Here is a 24,331-nt window from a genome sequence, read left to right on the forward strand (position 1 = left end):
TAACCCGAGACAGCATGAAACAACATATACTTGGGGAAAGTGTTACTTACCTGTGTGTTCCAATGTGGACATTAGAGTTTTTCTTCGGACCAGAACCAGACCAAATTCACCCACCCCATTAACCTTAGGGGCTAATAAAGAACACTCAGTTCGAAGAAACCAAAAACACCATATATTTAAGAACGCATGCAGGCCTACCCTACATAAATTAAGGAATTAATGTTTTATTTTATGGTTGTCAGTGTGTCTATCATTGGTGATGTCAAGATCAAGCATTTGGTTTAGGCAGCGTCTGCCAGTTTCTTCATTACCAGAGTACCACTTCCCTTTTCCAATTAATAAGTAATCTATGAGTGAGATTTTGAGATACTTTAAGAGTTTATGACTATCTTATTCCCCAACAGTCTTTTATCCAATGACTTTAGCACCCATGGAGGCTTCGAGCCTGAATCAATTATTATTATGGTGGTCTTAGTATGGTAGGACACTTTTTTCTAACTCATGCAAAAGTGCTATTAAAAAAATGCTATAAGGACTGACCCCAAGTTAATTGCACTTGGAGGCAACCCAGTTTCCTAGCCAGGGACAATTGAAGTTTACTTCCGTAAGTACGTCTTTTTGATTAAATTGTTAAAAAAAAAAATCTTAATAATTCCAATCTTTCAGTATCCCTACTATACACTCTGTGATCGATGTCGGACGAAATGAGACTCAAAGAGCCTAAAGATTACCTCTATCCCAGTCCTGGGCTGGGCTGCAAAACCCTTGTTCCAAGGTCTAAAGATGGTATTTTGAATTATGAGAGGCACAAGAGTAGAAAACTGAGTATTTATTGAGAGTCTGTGACTCCCTATCTAGGTATTAGATCACTCTAGAAAGATGAGCTTTTGGCCTGTGACTCCATTGAGAGCTTGCTTATATTAAGAAAAAACAAGCAATCAAACAACAGCAATACTGATGTTTATTTATTCATTTATTTAATTTTTGTAGTTTTGTCACTTACTTTGAGAAACTGGGACCAATCTAAATGATTTGAGAATGTTAGGGAAATTCTAGTGCTGGAAACGTGAAATTATAATGTAGCCATTGTGACATACAACATAGATTATGATATTATATTATTTTTAAAAAAAACAACCCGTTGCCGTCAAGTCGATTCCAACTCATAGCAACCCTATAGGACGGAGTAGAACTGCCCCATAGGGTTTCCAAGGAGCGGCTGGTGGATTCAAATTGCCAACCTTTTGGTTAGCAGCCAAGCTCTTGCTTATGATATACTATTAAGTGAAAACAGGAGAATGTAATACCTAGTATCATGTATACTAATAGAGAACGTGTGAAAATGCATGTGAAAAAAAAGAAAAATTTGTCTTTGATAGGGTGTATGATTAGAGATGATTCCTTTCTCAATTTTATGTTGTGACAACAGCTGGGTAATAAAATGTGAAAAGAATGACATTTAAATAATAATCGTGAAGATTATATGACAACCCGGCAGATATCTAAGATGTCATGATACATGGAAAAACCCTGATATAAAATTGTAGAGGCATTATGATCATCGTTGCTAGTTGCCATCGAGTGGGTCCCCACTCCTGGCCACCCCACGTGTGCAAGCTGTGACCTTTCAGATGCAGATTGTCAGGCCTGAGTGTATTCAAACCTTTCAGCTAGTAGTTGAGTGCTTAACTGTTTGTGCCCCCCAGGAATCCTGCCTTCCAACTATAAAAATGATGGATATGTTCAGTTGAGCCATTGCAGGTATTTTACCTTTTCCAACTAATGCAATTTCATATGGTTCAACTTAATATCTGGACCAGAAATGGTAGCGAATATGGAGAAAAAAAGTTTTGGGAAACTGGAATTCTGGGTAAATTTTTTTCTTGTGAAATTTATTTTAATGTTATTATATTATCTTTTCAATAAATAAAAATGAGAGGTGAAAAAAGAAGAGCTTTCTAGCCCAATTGACCTCCTCATACAACTTGGAAGGACCCGTGAATTATAAACTTTATTAGTCTCATGGTAAATCTGTCCCCTCTCCTCACTCCTCCGCTGCACCCTGGGCTAAGTCCAGCACCACCACTACCACCAGTTGTTGCCGTGGAGTTGATCCTGACTCCTGGTGACCCCGTGTGTGTTAGAGTAGAACTATGTTCCATAGGGTTTTCTATGGCTGATTTTTGGGAAGTGGATTGCCAGGCCTTTCTTCCGAGGTACCTCTGGGTGAACTCGAACCTCCAATCTTTCAGTTAGTAATCAAGTGAGTTAACCATTTGCATGACCCAGGGATTCCAGGCTCAGTCCAGTGCCAAGTAAATAGTCCTAAGGCAGGTGTCAGGTGGACAGGCAGTGGGAAGAGAGCTGCTAATTCCCGATGGGGTCTGTGGTTAGGACACTTGCCCCCACCCCGGGTTTGCATAGCCTTTTCCCACAGCCAGGCAAGCTGGGGTTAATAGACTTGGGAGGGCACATCTGTGGTCTTGCCACCGCCCCCAGACAAAGCTGTCATTCTCAGACCCTTGTCTGGACCAATGAAATTCTCTGCACAGAAGCTCACCTCTCAAAGCAAAGCCCCCCGCCCCAGACTGATGGAGGAGGGAAGGCCCCTGGGGTGGTTCAAGAGTCCATGAATCTCGGGGAGCCCTCCATCCTCCTGCTCATCTTCTCTGCACATCTTGAAACCAGAGGGAATGGCCAAAGCAACTGTTTATATTCTAAAATGGCACTGCTATGCCAACAAAGAGGATGCTTAGTTTTTATACTTAAAAGAAGTAATCTGTACATATGCGTTTAATACGTTTCTGTAAGTAGATTTGCCTCACAAGAAACAAGTTTTCTTTTATTGTAATAAAATTAAACAGAATACAATAAATATTCCCTGAGAATTGTCCAAAAAAGAAAAAAAAGTCAGAAAAGAGGAAAAAAGAGCTGTTTTCACCTTCACTATAGTTCGAGATGGAAACCCTGGTGGCATAGTAGTTAAGCGCTACGGCTGCTAACCAAGAGGTCGGCAGTTCGAATCCGTCAGGTACTCCTTGGAAACTCTTATCAGGCAGTTCTACTCTGTCCTATAGGGTCGCTATGAGTCGGAATCGACTCGATGGTCGTGGGTTTGGTTTTTTGGTTTATAGTTTGGGAAACATGAAAGAGAATTCTGGAAAATTGTTGCTGAGTATATGGTTTTAAAATTTCTGATTTCTCACCAGATTTTAGAAATATACTTTCTTGGATGAGTGGTCTGTGTCTACTTTTCATTTGGTTAAATTCAGCTGGCATTTGTATATATGATCCCCAGTCATAGAGCCAAGATGAAACCCATTGCCATTGAGTCGGTTCCAACACATAGCAACCCTAGAGAACAGAGTAGAACTGCCCATAGGGTTTCCAAGGAGTGGCTAGTGGATTCAAACTGCAGACCTTTTGGTTAGCAGCTGAGCTCTTAACCACTTCACCACCAGGGCTCCGGGAACCAAGACCAGACAAAGCAAAATACAGAGGGAGAAATGAATGCCCTGTAAGAATGAGCTGGAAGAGTCTCAGTATGGGGGACCCAGGGTGGGTTCATATGGAAAATTTCTTGGAGGTGCTGAGACTTCCAGTGGGTTCTGCTTAGCAGCCAAGGAAAAAGGAGGATGTGACAGTTATGTAGTTAAGGCAGAAATCTTAGGCTTCATTATGGCCCCCCCCACCCGCCAGTAATTTTGGCTTTTTAAATCATAACTACGGAACTGTGAAGTTCCCCTTTTGCGCAGTTTTTCATAGGGCGAGCCTGTAAAAAACACCTTCAAGAAGTAAAAAGAGAGCCGTGTGGGAGGGTCCCTCTGATGGGGAGGTGCCCTGCATGGCTAGGAGTCCCTGGTGGTGCAAACTGTTAACATGGTTTGCTGCTAACTGAAAGGGTGGAAGTTCCAGTCCACCCAGAACTGCCTCAGAAGAAAGGCCTGGCGATCTATTTCTGAAAAGTCAGCCATTGAAAACTCTATGGAACACAGTTCTACTCTGACACACATGTGGCCGCCATGAGTCTGCATGGATAGCTTGGCAGCCAGAGAACTGTGTTTCAGGGACAAGTACTTTACTTGGCTGAAAGTGGGAAGGAGAGTCGTAATCAAACAAGAACCCCCCCCTCCAGAGGGAAAACGATGTACCCTACCGGCTTTCCAGAGCAGCTTCTTTGATTTACTATCTGAGTAATATGTTAACATTTCCAAACCTTATGGAAAGCCCTCTGTTTCAGGATTTAAGGCCAAACCTCTTGTACTTAATAGTCACAACAGTGGACTCAAACATACCAACCATCATGAAGATGGTGCAGGAGCGGACAATGTAATGTTCTGTTGTTCATAAGGTCACCATGAGTTGGAAGCAACTTGATGTCAGCTAACAACAACAGCATTGTAATTAGGTCATGAAACTGTCTTTTCATCTTTCATTTGCTAGGAGAAACTACAAGTCATTTTCCATAAGATGTACAAAATTACAGTGATACTCACAAAACACATCTCCACGAAGGCTATGCTCCCCCTCCACATGGTTCTTCAGGGCCTTCTCATCTCTTTTCTCTTCCTCGTCCTTTCTCTTTTCAGGTCCTTTTTTTTCTCCATTAGAGCTCCCACTCCGGTAAACACTTTCTTCATGGTTGAATGGCTGCAAGTTAACCTTAGGGGCAGGAGTCCCAGTACATTCTGGGATCACATTTTTAATTTTTCCCTTCTTTCTCATGCTCTTCTTGTGAGCAAGCAGCTTCTTGATTGTGTCTTTGATGATACCAGGTGCTCTGTGGATTTCCTTTACAGAATTCTCAGGGATAACTAAAACAAACAAAAAAGGTGGAAAGTTCCAAATTGGTTGATGATTTGATCACTTATTACAAATGGAGCATTTAAAAAGTGTTAAAGTGCCGTAAGGTTGCTTCCAGAACCAATCCATTTAAGGCTCTCTTGATTAACATTTTAGGAAAAACTATATTTGCATCTGCTTTTAGCAGTTTTGACGTTATGATAGTGAGAGGAGAGAGTTAGAGGACACACTTTCGTTTTGCTTCAGAGACTAGTGAAATAACCTGCTATTACCCAGTTAGGCTGGAGTCCCTGGGTGGTGCAAATGGTTAACATGCTCAGCTGCTAGCCAAAACGCTGAGGTTCAAGTCTATCCCGAGGTACCTCAGAACAAACGCCTGGTGATCTACTTCCAAAAAACCAGCCATTAAAAACCCTGTGGAACAACAGTTCTACGCTGACACATGTGGGGTCATCATGAGTCAGGACTGACTCAATAGCACCTGGTTATTGGTTATTGGCTACCCAGTTGGGCTACAGATCCCAAGTGATGGATTTGCCAGGTCTCTAATATTTCTGCTTTCATGCTGATAGTCCCCAAAGCTGGTGTTGTCCCAGTAACCCTATTTATTTGTCCCAATTTGACGTTCAAAGATTCTAGCCATGGCTACATACATTGAACCATATGAAATTGTCAGTAATGGTCCATTTGTGATGTGTATAAATGGCAACGTATGCTTCAGTGTATACATACATAATTTCCTTCCTTTTTTTCTCTTCCCTTTGAATTTCTTCACCTCAATCAACTACTATCCAAAGCTAAGTGATTTTATTTATTCAGTATTTATAGAGGCTTCTCTAGTTCCTGTTTCACATTTATTTCTGATTTCTCACTGCTAAATTAAATTAAAAAGAAAAATTAACTTCTAGATTGATTCCTCCCATCCCCAGTGAATCAGTGACCCTCAAGGCCGGGGGCGGCGGCGGGGGGGTGAGTGTAGAACTCCAGAGGTAGAGAAATGTAATTTACCCCAACGTCTTTGTTTTGTAGATATGGAAACTGGGTAATTTGTCCCAAATCACTGAGCTACCTAGAGGCAGAGCTAGGATTTGAGGGTAAAGTTTATGAATGACTCCTTTTCCAGTTCTGTTTCCTTGACAGGTTTATTACTGCTTGAAGGTCAAGGGTCGCGTTTCTCTAGACTGGTTTAAATTCCTCGAGATCTAGAATCCAAAGTTGGATGTCTTTTTTTGAGGGATATAGTCATGATAATTAAGATTATCCAACTAATGTAAAAAAGTCATTAATTTTTATTAATGAAAAAAACTGATCTTTAAAATCAAATGTATTTTTCTATTATAAAATATCTAGGCATGTGCTAGTCTGAGACTAAGCAAAACAGGTTCTAACAACACCTGAATCAATTCACTCAATTCTACTACTTGGATATAGTTTAGAGAGAAATGAAATAAGGGAGTAGATATCAAGTTGGGTCCCCAAAAGCGTATTATAAAAAGAAATTGGGTTCGGATTTTATTAGAGTATATTTCTTGGCAGTGTTTTAATCTCCTTCTGTTCAGCTTCTTGGCTGATTCAATCTGTACCAAGGTACTAGAAAAATAAACAAAAGTCTACAATATTTTGGGTAACCAAAAGGAGTAAGAAAAAAGCTTTGAAAATACCTATGCTGCTAATTAACTATGTAGCTTTTACTTTTCAATCTAAGGCTGTTATGACAAAAGAGATACATTTCCCTTTTCAATGGAATATTCTAGTTATTTATCACTGTGACAGTCTGTAGTTATAGGTACAAAATTAACTGGTGCTAATACAAGTAATGCATCATCACTCATTTTCCTGACCTTCAGATGGCCTATTTTAGCTACTTTGCCAAAGGTTGCATGCCAAATTTTGATTGTAACGTGCTGATCCTTCTCTGGAGGCCCCACTATGTCCTTCTATCTATGGTTCCCTGAATTTTTTCCCAGTACCTAGCATGAAAAATTAACAGGAAACATGCATCCTCTGTAAATTTCCTTTATGCAATCAGTACCAAAACTATGGACTTTAATAAATAATGAGAGTGGATTTCAGTCCACATCAGGCAAACCTAAACATCTGCTTTCAATTTCTGCTTTGACATTTTCCTGTTGAAAACAAAAACAACCAGACAAAAAAATCAAAACATCATAACCTTTGTGGTGTCAATGATTTCACGACCTTAGAATGTAAAGAGAAGGCTGGGATAAGGATAAAAATGCAGTCAATTGATGCATATGTGTGTCTATGAAAGAATAGATTTGGCTTTGACTGTCTAGGTATTTTTGTTTCAAATTTGACATAACTAATGATTATTTTCATTTAATACTCTTCCTTATTATTGCATTATCTTTTCCAGAATATAAAAAAACATGGGAGGAAGTTGCAGTTAGAGGGTCTTTGGCATGTTTGGGGATCTCATACATACTTCAGGTTCACAGGTTGGTCTTCTGTATAGATGAAGTTAGCAGTTTCTCTTGGGAGAGATTTGAGATTTCTTTAAAGGCCCACTTTGCCAAAAACTTCTATGTTAAAGAACAGCCTACTTGAAAATCCTAATTTGAATTTCATTTCTTTGGGATAAGACTTTATTTCTAGAAGATCAGTATTATGTGGGAATATCTTACCCAGGAGGAAATATGGTTTTAATATTCATTTGCCTATGCTTAGTTAATCAGATGATTTCCTATCATCTGGCAGGAGAAGCGCTCTACTAATATGAGCTCGCGTCTATAAGCTTGTTGGACTGTGGTAGCTTGCATGTTGCTTTGATGCTGGAAGCTATGCCACTGGTATTCAAATACCAGCAGGATCACCCGTGGCAGACAGGTTTCAGCTGAGCTTCCAGCCTAAGACAGACTAGGAAGAAGGACCCGGCAGTCTACTTCTGAAAAAAAATAGCCAGTGAAAACCTTATGAATAGCAGCAGAACATTGTTTGATATAGTGCCAGAAGATGAGCCCCCTAGGTTGGAAGGCACTCAAAATACGACTGGGGAAGAGGCGCCCTCTTAGAGTCGACCTTAATGACGTGGATGGAGTCAAGCCTTTAGGACCTTTATTTGCTGATGTGGCGCGACTCAAAATGAGAAGAACAGCTGCAAACATCCATTAATAATAGGAACGTGGAATGTACGAAGTATGAATCTAGAAAAGTTGGAACTAGTCAAAAATGAAATGGAACACATAAACATCGCTATCCTAGGCATTAGTGAGCTAAAATAAACTGGCATTGGCCATTTTGAATCAGACAATCATATGGTCCACTACGCTGGGAATGACAACTTGAAGAGGAATGGCATTGCATGGCATTGCATTCATCGTCAAAAAGAGCATTTCAAGATCTATCCTGAAACACAGTGCTTCATACACCTACGAGGACGACCAGTTAATACAACTATTATTCAAATTTACGCACCAACCACTATAGCCAAAGACGAAGAAATTGAAGATTTTTACCAACTACTGCAGTCTGACATTGATCCAACATGCAGTCAAGATGCATTTATAATTACTGGTGATTGGAATGGGAAAGTTGAAAACAAGGAAGGAACGGTAGTTGGAAAATATGGCCTTGGTGATAGAAACGATGCTGGAGATCACATGATAGAATTTTGCAAAACCAATGACTTATTCTTCACAAATACCTTTTTTCAATAACATAAACAGAGACTGTACACGTGGACCTTGCCAAATGGAATACACAGGAATCAAATCAACTACACCTGTGGAAAGAGACAATGAAGAAGCTCAATATCAGTCAGAACAAGGCCAGGGGCCGACTTGGGAACAGACCATCAATTCCTCCTATGCAATTTCAAGTTGAAGCTGAAGGAAATTGGAACAACTCCACAAGAGCCAACGTACAACCTTGAGTATATCGCACCTGAATTTATAGACCATCTCAAGAATAGATTTGACGCGTTGAACACTAATGACCGAAGACCAGATGAGCTGTAGAATGACATCAAGGACATCATACATGAAGAAAGCAAGAGGACATTAAAAAGCCAGGAAAGAAAGAAAAGACCAAAATGGATGTCAGAAGAGACTCTGAAATTTGCTCTTGAACATCCAGTAGCTAAAGCAAATGGAAAAAATGATGAAGTAAAAGAATTGAACAGACAATTTGAAAGGGTGGCTTGAGAAGATAAAGTATTATAATGACATGTATAAAGACCTGGAGTTAGAAAATCAAAAGGGAAGAACACGTTCAGCATTTCTCAAGCTGAAAGAACTGAAGAAAAAATTCAAGCCTCATGTTGCAATGTTGAAGAATTCTATGGGCAAAATATGGAACAACGTAGGAAGCATAGAAAGAAGATGGAAGGAATACACAGAGTCACTGTACCAAAAAGAATTAGTCAATATTGAAACATTTCAGGAGGTAGCATATGATCAAGAACCGATGGTATTGAAGGAAGAAGTCCAAGCTGTACTGAAGACACTGGTGAAAAACAAGGCTCCAGGAATTGAGGGAATACCAAGTGAGATATTTCAACAAATGGATGGAAGGGGGAAAGTGCTCACTTGTATATGCCAAGAAATTTGGAGGATAGCTACCTGGCCAACCGACTGGAAGAGATCCATACATGTGCCCCTTTCAAAGAAAGGTGATCCAACAGAATGTGGAAATTATCCAACAATACCATTAATATCATGCACAAGTAAAATTTTGCTGACAATCATTCAAAAGTGGTTGTACCAGTACATCAACAGGGAACTGCCAGAAATTCAAGCTAGATTCATAAGAGGATGTGGAACCAGGGATATCATTGTTGATGTCAGATGGACCTCGGCTGAAAGCAGAGAATACCAGAAAGATGTTTACCTGTGTTTTATTGACTATGCAAAGGCATTTGATTCTGTGGATCATAACAAATTATGGATAACATCACGGAGAATGGGAATTCCAGAACACTTAATCTCGTTCACAAAGAACCTGTGCATAGACCAAGAGGCAGTCGTTCGAACAGAACAAGGGGTTACTGCATGGTTTAAAGTCAGGAAAGGTGTGTGTCAGGGTTGTATTCTTTCACCATACTTATTCAATCTGTATGCTGAGCAAATAATCCGAGAAGCTGGACTATATGAAGAAGAACGGGACATCAGGATTGGAGAAAGACTCATTAAGAACCTGAGTTATGCAGATGACACAACCTTGCTTGCTGAAAGTGAAGAGGACTTGAGGCACTTACAGACGAAGATCAAAGACTATGGTCTTCAGTATGGATTATATCTCAACATAAAGAAAACAAAAATCCTCACAACTGGATCGATAAGCAACATCATGATAAACAAAAGATTGAAGTCATCAAGAATTTTGTTTTACTTGGATCTACAGTCAACATCTGTGGAAACAGAGGTCAGTCAAGAAATCAAATGATGTATTGCACTGGGCAAATCTGCTGCAAAAGACCTCTTTAAAGTGTTGAAAAGAGAGGAGGGGGCCAAGATGGCTGACTAGGTAGATGCTACCTCAGATCCCTCTTGCAACAAAGACTCGGAAAAACAAGTGAATCGATCACATACATGACGATCTACGAACCCTGACCAACAAACACAGATTTAAAGAGTTGACCTGAGTGACAGAGACTGAGAACGAACAACCACGGGGAAGCAGCGACTGTTTTCGGAGCCTGGAGCCGGCGTCCCAGTCAGGAAACCTCGGCGCCGGGCTTTGGACTGGGCGTAGGGGAGCTGAGCACGGCATCCTGAGAGGGCACAATCACGGGGCGCAGCCCTAACCCCCTGAACTGACCTCAGGGGAAGCCCAGCCAGTGCACGCAGGCAGCGCAGCGACGTGGCTGACAGGAGGAGAAGTCACTGGGAGGCAGCGACTGGTTTTGGAGCCGGAAGTGCGGCGTCCCTGCCGGGGGACCTTGGCGCTGGGCTTTGGACTGGGAGCGGAGGAACTAACCGTGGCTTCTGAGACAGCGCAAGCACGGGAAGCGGGTCTGACCCTCGGGGGCAATCTCTACCCAGCCAGCGCACACAGTCGACGATGTGCCCCTCGGGAATCTCAGATAAAACAGTCATCCCAACCAAGATAAGTAACTTTGTCTATATTCCGGGGTGCTACTCTCTCCTATTTATCTGAACCCTCCCCTCCCCTTCCCAGGCAGCTTCATTAACATTGGAATTTCCTGAGCCAGAAAGTAAACTGCTCTGCAGTTTTTCTTTCTTTCGTTTTGTTTTTGTCTTTTCCTAACCCATTCTCCTGGCCTGAGAGAAGCAACTACAAAAAACCCAGGGACCAAAAATCCTTCCCTAATTGGACTAAAAACACAGAACCAGCTCTAGCCAAGCATATGTGATCCACAGTCTCGGACTTTCATCCCTACAGGGAACAAGGCAGCTGTTATAATGCAAAGGCATTTCTGATAGGGATCTGACTGCAATTGTTTTAGCGGATTTACTGGAAAGACAAGTTTCCCAGATCTGATATCTCTGCCTATTCAACAGAGCCCTCACTGACCCACAACAGGGAACTGAGGGCTGAAGCTCCCTGCAGACCACCTAGCCTCCTGCCTTAGGGGTCTAAGGAGGGTGACACCTACCAATCTGTAGAGGTACTTGCATTGGGGGCCTAAGGTACAGCTGCAGAGCCCACCCACCAAGGTGCTTTAGGAATAGAGACACACCTACCTCACTGGCACTTGGGGGAAGCCTGTCAGCATCCTGCCCCCCCCTGGAGTGTGAACCCCAGCTGCTAATAGAATCTGGTGCACACAACTATCACCACTACTTCTCGAGGTGGATAGGTGTTAGGGTGCAGCACACACTTGATGACCCAAAATCAGATTCTGCACAAGAACAGTGAATGGACTCAGGCATATATATCTGGTAACAGCCCAAACCATCTGGTAATAGGACATAAGTGAGTCAAGGGCTACAACACTCAAGACAGCGCAATCTAGTAGCCCATCTAGGTATATTGAAAGAAAACAAAACAAGATAAGACTCAGTGAATAAATATAGAATAAATCACTACAATATCTTAGTGATGGCTCGGAGACAGCAGTCGATATCAAACCACATAAAGAAGTAAACCATGACTGCTTCTACAACTCCCCAAACTAAAGAATCAAAATCTTTCCCAAATGCAGATACAATCCTGGAATTGCCAGATACAGAATATAAAAATCTAATTTACAGAATGCTTCAAGACATCAGGGATGACCTCAGAAATGAAATAAGGCGATCTACAGAAAAAGCCAAGAAACACACTGATAAAGCAGTTGAAGAACTCAAAAAGATTATTCAAGAACATAGTGGAAAAATTAATAAGTTGCAAGAATCCATAGAGAGACAGCATTCAGAAATCCAAAAGATTAACAATAAAATTACAGAATTAGACAACGCAATAGGAAGTCAGAGGAGCAGACTCGAGCAATTAGAATGCAGACTGAGAGATCTGGAGGACCAGGGAATTAACACCAATATAGCTGAAAAAAAATCAGATAAAAGAATTAAAAAAAAATGAAGAAACCCTAAGAATCATGTGGGACTCTATCAAGAAGGATAACTTGGGTGTGATTGGAGTCCCAGAACAGGGAGGGACAACAGAAAACACAGAGAGAATAGTTGAAGATCTGTTGGCAGAAAACTTCCCTGACATCATGAAAGACGAAAGGATATCTATCCAAGATGCTCATCGAACCCCATTTAAGATTGATCCAAAAAGAAAATCACTGAGACATATTATCATCAAACTTGCCAAAACCAAAGATAAAGAGAAAATTTTAAAAGCAGCCAGGGATAAAAGAAAGGTCTCCTACAAAGGAGAATCAATAAGAATAAGTTCAGACTACTCAGCAGAAACCATGCAGGCAAGAAGGCAATGGGATGACATATACAGAGCACTGAAGGAGAAAAACTGCCAGCCAAGGATCATATATCCAGCTAAACTCTCTCTGAAATATGAAGGCGAATTAAGACATTTACAGATAAACACAAGCTTAGAGAATTTTCAAAAACCAAACCAAAGCTACAAGAAATACTAAAGGAAATTGTTTGGTCAGAAAACCAATAATATCAGATACCAGCGCAACACAAGCTCACAGAACAGAGCACCCTGATATCAACTCAAATAGGGAAATCACAAAAACAAATTAAGATTAATTAAAAAAAAATTAAAAAAAACGCTCAAAACAGGGAATCATTGAAGTTAATATGTAAAAGATCACAATAATCAAAAAGAGGGACTAAATACAGGTGGCATAGAACTGCCATATGGAGAGGGAAACAAGGTGATATAGGACAATACAAGTTAGGTTTTTACTTAGAAAAATATTAAGGTAACCACAAAGAGGTATAACAACTCCATAACTCAAAATAAAAACCAAGAAAAACGTTAACGACTCAGCAAACATAAAGTCAAATACTATGAAAATGAGGAACACACAAGTTACAAAGAAAAACGTCTCAGCACAAAAAAGTAAGTGGAAAAATGAAATTGTCAACAACACACATAAAAAGGCATCAAAATGACAGCACTAAACGCATAAAAAAAATAATTACGCTGAATGTAAATGGACTAAATGTACCAATAAAGAGACAGAGAGTCTCTGACTGGATAAAGAAACAAGACCCGTCTATATGCTGCCTAAAAGAGACACACCTTAGACTTAGAGACACAAACAAACTAAAACTCAAAGGATGGGAAAAAATATATCAAGCAAACAATAAGCAAAAAAGAGCAGGATTAGCAATATTAATTTCTGACAAAATAGATTTTAAAGTTAAATCCATCACAAAGGATAAAGAAGGACACTACATAATGATAAAAGGGACAATTGACCTGGAAGATATAACCATATTAAATATTTCTGCACTCAATGACAGGGCCGCAAGATACATAAATCAAATTTTAACAGAACTGAAAAGTGAGATAGACACCTCCACAATTATAGTAGGAGACTTCAACACACTACTTTCGGAGAAGGACGGGACATCCAGTAAGAAGCTCAATAGAGACATGGAAGACCTAATTACTACAATCAACCAACTTGACCTCATTGACTTATACAGAACTCTCCACCCAACTGCTGCAAAGTATACTTTTTTTTCTAGCGCACATGGAACATTCTCTAGAATAGACCACATATTAGGTCATAAAACAAACCTTTGCAGAATCCAAAACATCGAAATATTACAAAGCATCTTCTCAGACCACAAGGCCATAAAAGTGAAAATCAATAACAGAAAAATTAGGGAAAAGAAATCAAACACTTGGAAACTGAACAATACCCTGCTGAAAAAAGACTGGGTTATAGAAGACATTAAGGAGGGAATAAAGAAATTCATAGAATGCAACGAGAATGAAAACACTTCGTATCAAAACCTCTGGGACACAGCAAAAGTAGTGCTCAGAGGCCAATTTATATTGATAAATGCACACGTACAAAAAGAAGAAAAGGCCAAAATCAGAGAACTGTCCCTACAACTTGAACAAATACAAAGTGAGCAACAAAAGAATCCATCAGGCACCAGAAGAAAACAAATAATAAAAATTAGAGCTGAACTAAATGAATTAGAGAACAGAAAAACAATTGAAAGAATTAACAAAGCCAAAAGCTGGTTCTTTGAAAAAATTAACAAAATTGATAAACCATTGGCCAGACTAACTAAAGAAATACAGGAAAGGAAACAAATAACCCGAATAAGAAATGAGATGGGCCACATCACAACAGACCCGACTGAAATTAAAAGAATCATATCAGATTATTACAAAAAATTGTACTCTAACAAATTTGCAAACCTAGAAGAAATGGATGAATTCCTGGAAACACACTACCTACCTAAACTACCACAATCAGAAGTAGAACAACTAAATAGACCCATAACAAAAAAAGAGATTGAAACGGTAATCAAAAAACTCCCAACAAAAAAAAAGCCCTGGCCCGGATGGCTTTACTGCAGAGTTCTACCAAACTTTCAGAGAAGAGTTAACACCACTACTACTAAAGGTATTTCAAAGCATAGAAAATGATGGAATACTGCCTAACTCATTCTATGAAGCCACCATATCCCTGATACCAAAACCAGGTAAGACATCACAAAAAAAGAAAATTACAGACCTATATCCCTCATGAACATAGATGCAAAAATCCTCAACAAAATTCTAGCCAATAGAATTCAACAACATATCAAAAAAATAATCTATCACGACCAAGTGGGATTTATACCGGGTATGCAAGGCTGGTTTAATATTATTAGAAAAACCATTAATGTAATCCACCATATAAATAAAACAAAAGACAAAAACCACATGATCTTATCAATTGATGCAGAAAAGGCATTTGACGAAGTCCAACACCCATTTATGATAAAAACTCTCAGCAAAATAGGAATTGAAGGAAAATTCCTCAACATAATAAAGGGCATCTATTTTTTTATACAAAGCCAACAGCCAACATCACTCTAAATGGAGAGAGACTGAAAGCATTTCCCTTGAGAATGGGAACCAGACAAGGATGCCCTTTATCACCGCTCTTATTCAACATTGTGGTAGAAGTCCTAGCCAGAGCAATTAGGCTAGAGAAAGAAATAAAGGGCATCTGGATTGGCAAGGAGAAAGTAAAATTATCTCTATTTGCAGATGACATGATCTTATACACAGAAAACCCTAAGGAATCCTCCAGAAAACTACTGAAACTAATAGAAGAGTTTGGCAGAGTCTCAGGTTATAAGATAAACATAGAAAAATCACTTGGATTCCTCTACATCAACAAAAGGAACATTGAAGAGGAAATAACCAAATCAATACCATTCACAGTAGCCCCCAAGAAGATAAAATACTTAGGAATAATTCTTACCAAAGATGTAGAAGACCTATATAAAGAAAACTGCAAAGTACTACTACAAGAAACTAAAAAGGACCTATTTAAGTAGAAAAACATACCTTGCTCATGGATAGGAAGACTTAACATAGTAAAAATGTCTATTCTACCAAAAGCCATCTATACATACAATGCACTTCCGATCCAAATTCCAATGACATTTTTTAATGTGATGGAGAAACAAATCACCCACTTCATATGGAAGGGAAAGAAGCCTTGGATAAGTAAAGCATTACTGAAAGAGAAGAAGAAAGTGGGAGGCCTCACTCTACCTGATTTTAGAACCTATTATACAGCCACAATAGTCAAAACAGCCTGGTACTGGTACAACAACAGGCACATAGACCAATGGAACAGAACTGAGAACCCAGATATAAATCCATCCACATATGAGCAGCTGATATTTGACAAAGGCCCAGTGTCAGTTAATTGGGGAAAAGATAGTCTTTTTAACAAATGGTGCTGGCATAACTGGATATCCATTTGCAAAAAAATGAAACAGGACCCATACCTCACACCGTGCACAAAAACTAACTGCAAGTGGATCAAAGACCTAAACATAAAGACTAAAATGATGAAGATCATGGAAGAAAAAATAGGGACAACGTTAGGAGCCCTAATACAAGGCATAAACAGAATACAAAACATTACCAAAAATTACGAAGAGAAACCAGATAACTGGGAGCTCCTAAAAATGAAACACCTATGCTCATCTAAAGACTTCACCAAAAGAGTAAAAAGACCACCTACAGACTGGGAAAGAATTTTCAGCTATGACATCTTCGACCAGCGCCTGATCTCTAAAATCTATATGATTCTGTTAAAACTCAACCACAAAAAGACAAACAACCCAATCAAGAAGTGGGCAAAGGATATGAACACACACTTCACTAAAGAAGATATTCAGGCAGCTAACAGATACATGAGAAAATGCTCTCGATCATTAGCCATTAGAGAAATGCAAATTAAAACTACGATGAGATTCCATCTCACTCCAACAAGGCTGGCATTAATCCAAAAAACACAAAATAATAAATGTTGGAGAGGCTGCGGAGAGAGTGGAACTCTTATACACTGCAGGTGGGCCTGTAAAATGATACAACCACTTTGGAAATCTATCTGGCATTTTCTTAAAAAGTTAGAAATAGAACTACCATACAACCCAGAAATCCCACTCCTCGGAATATACCCTAGAGATACAAGAGCCTTCACACAAACAGATATATGCACACCCATGTTTATTGCAGCTCTGTTTACAATAGCAAAAAGCTGGAAGCAACCAAGGTGTCCATCAACGGATGAATGGTTAAATAAATTGTGGTATATTCACACAATGGAATACTACGCATCGATAAAGAACAGTGACGAATCTGTGAAACATTTCATAACATGGAGGAACCTGGAAGGCATTATGCTGAGCGAAATTAGTCAGAGGCAAAAGGACAAATATTGTATAAGACCACTATTATAAGATCTTGAGAAACAGTATAAACTGAGAAGAACACATACTTTTGTGGTTACAAGGGGGGAGGGAGGGAGGGTGGGAGAGGGTTATTTACTGATTAGTTAGTAGATAAGAACTACTTTAGGTGAAGGGAAGGACAATACTCAATACACGGAAGGTCAGCTCAACTGGACTGGACCAAAAGCAAAGAAATTTCTGGGATAAACTGAATGCTTCAAAGGTCAGCGGAGCAAGGGCGGGGGTTTGGGGACTATGGCTTAAGGGGACTTCTAAGTCAATTGGCAAAATAATTCTATTATGAAAACATTCTGCATCCCACTTTGAAATGTGGCGTCTGGGGTCTTAAATGCTAACAAGTGGCCATCTAAGATGCATCAATTGGTCTCAACCCACCTGGATCAAAGGAGAATGAAGAACACCAAAGTCACACGATAACTATGAGCCCAAGGGACAGAAAGGGCCACAGGAACCAGAGACTTACATCATCCTGAGATCAGAAGAACTAGATGGTGCCCGGCCACAATCGATGACTGCCCTGACAGGGAGCACAACGGAGAATCCCTGAGGGAGCAGGAGATCAGTGGGATGCAGACCCCAAATTCTCATAAAATGACCAGACTTAATGGTCTGACTGAGACTAGAGGAATCCCAGCAGTCATGGTCCCCAAACCTTCTGTTGGCCCAGGACAGGAACCATTCCCGAAGACAACTCATCAGACATGGAAGGGACTGGACAATGGGTAGGAGAGAGATGCTGATGAAGAGTGAGCTACTTGTATCAGGTGGACACTTGAGACTGTGTTGGCATCTCCTGTCTGGAGGGGAGATGGGAGGGTAGAGAGGGTTCGAAAGTGGCAAAATTGTCACAAAAGGAGATACTGGACGGGCTGACTCATTAGGGGGAAGGTAAGTGGGAGTAAGGTGTATATAAGCTTATATGTGACAGACTGACTTGATTTGTAAATGTTCACTTAAAGCTCAATAAAAATTATTAAAAAAAAAAGTGTTGAAAAGCAAAGATGTCAATTTAAGGACTAAGGTGCACCTGGCCCAAGCCTTGGTGTTTTCCATCGCCTCGTATGCGTGTGAAAGCCAGACAGTGAATAAGGATGACTGAAGGAGTGATATATTTGAATTGTGGTATTGGCGAGGAATATTGAGTATACCACAGAAACAAATCTGTCTTGGAAAAAGTACAGGCAGAATGCTCCTTAGAAGTAAGGATAGTGAGACTGTCTCATGTACTTTGGACCAGTCCCTGAAAAAGGACATCATACTTGGTAGACAGTCAGCAAAAAAGAGGAAGACCCTTAATAAAATGAATTGACACAGCGGCTGCAACAATGGGCTGAAGCAGAACAACGATGGTGAGGATGGCACAGGACCAGGCAGTGTTTCATTCTGGTGTACATAGGGCCGCTATGAGTTGGAACTGACTCCATGGCATCTAATAACAACAACAACATGAGCTCTGGGCACAGTCCTTAGAGGAGAACCTTAACCATGGATGAGGAATGTGCTGTATCATGGAACCCAGGAAATAGGATGGAAGAAAGGCTGAGCGTGGAGCTTGTCAGGAAGGGGAACAGGAGAGTTCTTCATCACAGAGGGTTAGCGATCAGTCATGCAAAACCAAAACCAAAACCAAACCCGTTGTGTGGAGTCAATTCTGAGTCATGGGGACCGTAACGGACAGAGTAAAACTGCCCCATAGGGTTTCCAAGGAGCTGCTAGTGGATTCAAACTGCCACCCTTTTAGTTAGCAGCCAAGCTCTTAACCACTATGTTCAAGCACAGAACCCCTGAAGCCCAGGTTCCTGGGTTTGACTTCCAGTTCCCACATCTTCTAGCTGTATGACTTTAAACCATTACTTAACTTCTCTTTGCCTCAGTTCCTCCATTTATAAAATTGGGTAAGATTAGAATTTTTTTTTGAGGTTTAAATGAGTGAATATAGGGCAATGACTAAGATTAGTGCCTGACACACAGTATACACGGTACATATAAGTGTTTGCTATTGTTTTTAGAATTCATCACCAGAATGTTTAAAATCTTTTACTGATTAAAAAAAAATGTTACTGGCCATACTTCCAAATTTCTCATGTTTCTATTATAATTGAAAGAAAAAAAGAACACCCTGGTTATACCAAAACCTGTGTTCTTGAATACACGGTATATAAATTGAATGAAGTCGTAGGCATATTTTTAAGGAGGTTGCTTTCTAATGGGAGCAGTTTTTGAATTTTGGTGAAGAAACCTTTCTCACCATTACTCCTACTACTAGTGCATGATTGTTGAGAACTTAATATATACTAGGCCAGAGCTAAGCCCTGTATGTGGACATTTATGTATTATGTGTGAATTATTTCATTTAGTCTTCAAAACAATACTAAGGGATGAAAAAAAAGGATAGATACTATTATTCCAGTTTTGCAGATGTGGAAATGGAGGTACTGAAAGGTTACATGATTTGTTTTCAGTAGTGCTCCTAGTTACTAAACTACTTAGTTTCCTTTCCTAAAATAACCATGGGTTGCCAAACTGAGTATTACCTAAATTTTGATTTTTTTAGAATGAGATATAGCTGCCATCAACTTAAGACCAAATTACTTAGCAGTGTATTACTAATACTCGCATATATGAGAGCAGTTAAAAGTACACACATCTTATGTAACGATAATCTAACTCTTCTTCTGTATTGCAGTGTAGAGTCTGGACTTTTGCAAAGCAATTAACTCAAAAAATCGCTATATCAATATTATTCAGTATCATTACAACAATACCATTACAATAACTATCCAGGTGCTTTTGAATATATTTTGTAATGTTACATTTTATAGTGCTGAATACTAATTGGATGAGATTCTTTCATTTTTGTTTTTATGAGTTTTCCATGCACCTAAACGTGGATTTTTGGCAATCCTTTTTTAAGAGATAGGGGTAAGCTTTGGTTAAGGAGATCAATTTTCAACAGAAACATAGCTGTTTATTTTATAGAGAATTAACGCCAAGCGAAAAAAAGTTGGGCAAATAATATAGCAAATGACCCAAAGATAGTTTTCACCTTTAAGTAAACATACTAGTGAAAGACTAAAGAATTCAGCTGCAGAGAGGGTAATAACAAAATGCATGTTTTCAGATATCAAATATAACATCGTGATGAGTTGGAAGTTTCAAAGAAAAAAGAAAAATTTGTTTGACTTCAAAATATACTTAAAGTTGGAGGACTGAAGAAAAGCAGAAGTTTTCTTGATATAAAAAATGTTTGTGTTAATGTGATGTAAGATCTATAATTTCTAAACACTGGGTTACAATATAGAAAACATGGGCCACAAGCCACGACCCAGTCGCATGTTTGAAGATGTTGCCTCCATTTAGACATTAACAAGACGTGGTGGTTTAAAGGGGTCAAAGGATGAGGAAGGAAGATGATTCCAAATTTACTCTTGGCTGTTCTTCCAAATCTCTTTGATTCTTAGGCCTGAGGGTGGGGGTGGGGATGTAGAGGTGAGTTGCCCACTTACTGAAACTTCTTTTGTATATGCACAGTATTTCTGCATGTACCTTTACAGAATTTCAGTGTAGAGAGTGGCTGATTGAAATGATAATAATGGCGATAACTAATAACCGCAGCTCCTTATACTGTGTGTCAGGCACTAATCTTAGTCATTGCCCTATATTCACTCATTTGGTGGTGGTGGCACCACTCATTTAAACCTCAAAAAAAAAATTCTAATCTTACCCAATTTTATACATGGAGGAACTGAGGCAAAAAGAAGTTAAGTAATGGTTTAAAGTCATACAGCTAGAAGATGTGGGAACTGGAAGCCTGAGCTGTTGACTATTGTACTACGTGGTCTGAGACAAGTGAGCTTGGATGTTATGGATTGAATCACACCCCCAAAAGTTATGTTGAAGTCCTAACCCCTGCACCTGTGAATGTGACCCTACTTGGAAAGAGGAATTTTTTTGTTATCTTAATGAGACCATACTGGAATATGGGTTGGGGGGTAAGGTGGGTCCTAGTCCTAATCCCTTCTCAGTGGTGTTTTATAAAAAGAGTAAAACAGATACAGAGAAAGTCACCCAGGAGGAGGATGACCATGTGCAGTGGAGGCAGATCAATCTACAAGCTGCTAGAAGCTGAGAGCCTCAGAAGGAATCCACATGGCCAGTGCCCTGTGTGATGCTTCAGGTTGTGTCAGCTTGGCTGGACCATGATTCTCAGTGGTTTGGCAGTTATGTAATGATGTAATTTGTTACGTAATGGTGAAGTTTGGCAGTTATGTAATGATGTAGTCATGTAATGATGTGCTCTGATGTGATCAACCAATCAGTTATAAGGGGAGTTTCCTCAGCGGTGTGGTCTGCATCCACTATATATATGGATGTTCTGACAATGTTTGCTCGCTTACTCTGGACCCTGTACCTGGCTCATCATCACCTGACCTCTGGTTCTTGGGACTTGAGCCAGCAGCCCACCGTATTGCCTGCCGATCTTGGGATTCGTCAGCCTCCACAGTCCATGAGCCAAGAGCCTACCATCTGACCTGTCTATCTTGGGTTCGTCAGCCCCTGCAACTACGTGAATCAGCAGAAGCCTCCCCTCCAGCTTGACGCCTGACCCACTGACTTGTGATATGCCAGTCTCTACAACTGCGTGAGCCATTTCCTTGAGACAAATCTCTCTCTCTATATATATATGCTTCACTGGTTTTGCTTCTCTAGGGAACCCAGCCTAAGACACCCTGATTTGGACTTCTAGCCTGCAGAACCATGAGACAATAAATATCTGTTCTTTAAAGCCACCCATTTGTGGTATTTTTGTTATGGCAGCACTAGGAAACTAAAACACTGGAATATCCAAACCAAACCAAACCCGCTCCCATCTAGTCGATTCTGGCTCATAGCGACCCTATAGGACAGAGTGGAACTGCCCCATAGAGTTTCTAAGGAGCGCCTGGTGGATTCGAACTGCCAACCTCTTGGTTAGCAGCTGTAGCACTTAACCACTATGCCACCAGGATTTCCCATGGGAATACACATGTTCAAATTTGGTGGCATGAAGGAGCCTTGGGCACCAGCCCCTTGACCACTCATCCAATACAGAAAGTTGATTTATTCAGTCTCCTTTCTGGGGTCTCCCAAGGAAGGTGTGGCATTCTCTCCCTGAGACCCTCCCATTCACAGTCCCCCACGGTCAGTCAGTCTCTCTCCTTCTGAATAAAGTTTCAGAGGGAGAAGGACATAATACACACTTCTAAAACCAGTTGCCATTGAGTTGATTCCCACTCATGTGACCTCATGTGTGTCAGAGTAGAACTGTGCTCCATAAAGTTTTCAATAGCTGATTTTTCAGAAGCAGATCACCAGACCTTTCTTCTGAGGCACCTCTTGGGTAGCAGCTGAGTGCGTTAACCATTTGCACTACCCAGGTACCCCACGGACACTTCCGTATAGAGGGATAGAAACCACAGCATCAAGTGGCTGGAGAACAAGTGGTTGTTTAATCGACTCTCTAGTCCAGTGCAGGAATCTGTCCCAGAGCCCCCAGCCTGAAGGCCTGTGGCAGTGGACGGGCCCTACTCTGTGGGATAGCCTGCTCCACTGTAAGATATATGGTGGCCATTTTTTTTTAATTAATTTTTATTAAGCTTCAAGTGAACATTTACCATTCCAATCAGTCTGTCACATGTAGGTTTACATACATCTTACTCCCTTCTCCCACTTGCTCTCCCCCTATTGAGTCAGCCCTTTCAGTCTCTCGTTTCGTGCCAATTTTGCCATCTTCCCTCTCTCTCTATCTTCCCATCCCCCCTCCAGTCAAGAGTTGCCAACACACTCTCCAGTGTCCACCTGATTTAATTAGCTCACTCTTCATCAGCATCTCTCTCCCCCCAGCTGACGAGTCCGTTTCATGCCTGATGATTGTCTTCGGGGATGGTTCCTGTCCTGTGCCATCAGAAGTTCTGGGGAGCATTGTCTCTGGGATTCCTCTAGTCGCAGTCATACCATTAGGTATGGTCTTTTCATGAGAATTTGGGGTCTGTATCCCATTGGTCTCCTGCTCCCTCAGGAGTTGTCTGTTGTGCGCCCTGACAGGGCAGACATCGATTGTGGCCGGGCACCAACTAGTTCTTCTGGTCTCAGGATAATGTAGGTCTCTGGTTCGTGTGGCCCTTTCTGCCTCTTGGGTTCTTAGTTGTCGTGTGGCCTTGGTGTTCTTCCTTTGCCTTTGCTCCAGGTGGGTTGAGACCAATTGATGTATCTTAGATGGCCGCTTGTTGGCATTTAGGACCCCAGGCGCCACAATTCAAAGTGGGATGCAGAATGTTTTCATAATAGAATTATTTTGCCCATTGACTTAGAAGTCCCCTCAAACCAAGTTCCCCAGACCCCAGCCCCTGCTCCGCTGACCTTTGAAGCTTTCATTTTATCCCGGAAACCTCTTTGCTTTTAGTCCAGTCCAATTAGGCTGACTGAAATGATTCTTTTAATTTCATTTGGCTCTGTTGTGATGTGGTCCTTCTCGTTTCTTATTCGGGTTATTTGTTTCCTTTCCTGTTTTTCTTTAGTCAGTCTGGCCAATGGTTTATCAATTTTGTTAATTTTTTCAAAAAACCGGCTTTTGGCTTTGTTAATTTTTTTAATTGTTTTTCTGTTCTCTAATTCATTTAGTTCAGCTCTAATTTTTATTATTTGTTTTCTTCTGGTGCCTGATGGGTTCTTTTGTTGTTCACTTTCTATTTGTTCAAGTTGTCGGGACAGTTCTCTGATTTTGTCTCTTTCTTCTTTTTGTATGTGTGCATTTATCGATATAAATTGGCCTCTGAGCACTGCTTTTGCTGTGTCCCAGAGGTTTTGATAGGAAGTATTTTCATTCTCGTTGCTTTCTAAGAATTTCCTTACTCCCTCCTTGATGTCTTCTATAACCCAGTCTTTTTTCAGGAGGGTATTGTTCATTTTCCAAGTATTTGATTTCTTTTCCCTAGTTTTTCTGTTATTGATTTCTAGCTTCATTGCCTTGTGGTCTGAGAAGATGCTTTGTAATATTTCGATGTTTTGGATTCTACCAAGATTTGTTTTGTGACCTAATATGTGGTCTATTCTAGAGAATGTTCCATGTGCACTAGAAAAAAAAGTATATTTTGCAGCAGTTGGGTGGAGAGTTCTGTATAAGTCTATGAGGTCAAGTTGGTTGA

At 40.3% G+C, this 24,331-nt stretch overlaps 1 protein-coding gene across 1 annotated transcript in view; it reads right to left on the bottom strand.

The window, feature by feature from the left end:
- EGFL6 (EGF like domain multiple 6) overlaps window positions 1–24,331 on the bottom strand; it is an 86,352-nt gene that overhangs the window by 12,523 nt on the left and 49,498 nt on the right. Inside the window, exons 8-9 of the mRNA XM_049871567.1 lie at window positions 4,497–4,814; window positions 51–131 (exon numbers count right to left, since the gene is read on the bottom strand). Coding sequence (XP_049727524.1) covers window positions 51–131; window positions 4,497–4,814 — 399 coding nt within the window. The remainder of the gene's footprint in view (window positions 1–50; window positions 132–4,496; window positions 4,815–24,331) is intronic.

This window comes from Elephas maximus, chromosome X (assembly GCF_024166365.1).
Source record: "Elephas maximus indicus isolate mEleMax1 chromosome X, mEleMax1 primary haplotype, whole genome shotgun sequence".
Taxonomy (NCBI): Eukaryota; Metazoa; Chordata; class Mammalia; order Proboscidea; family Elephantidae; genus Elephas; species Elephas maximus.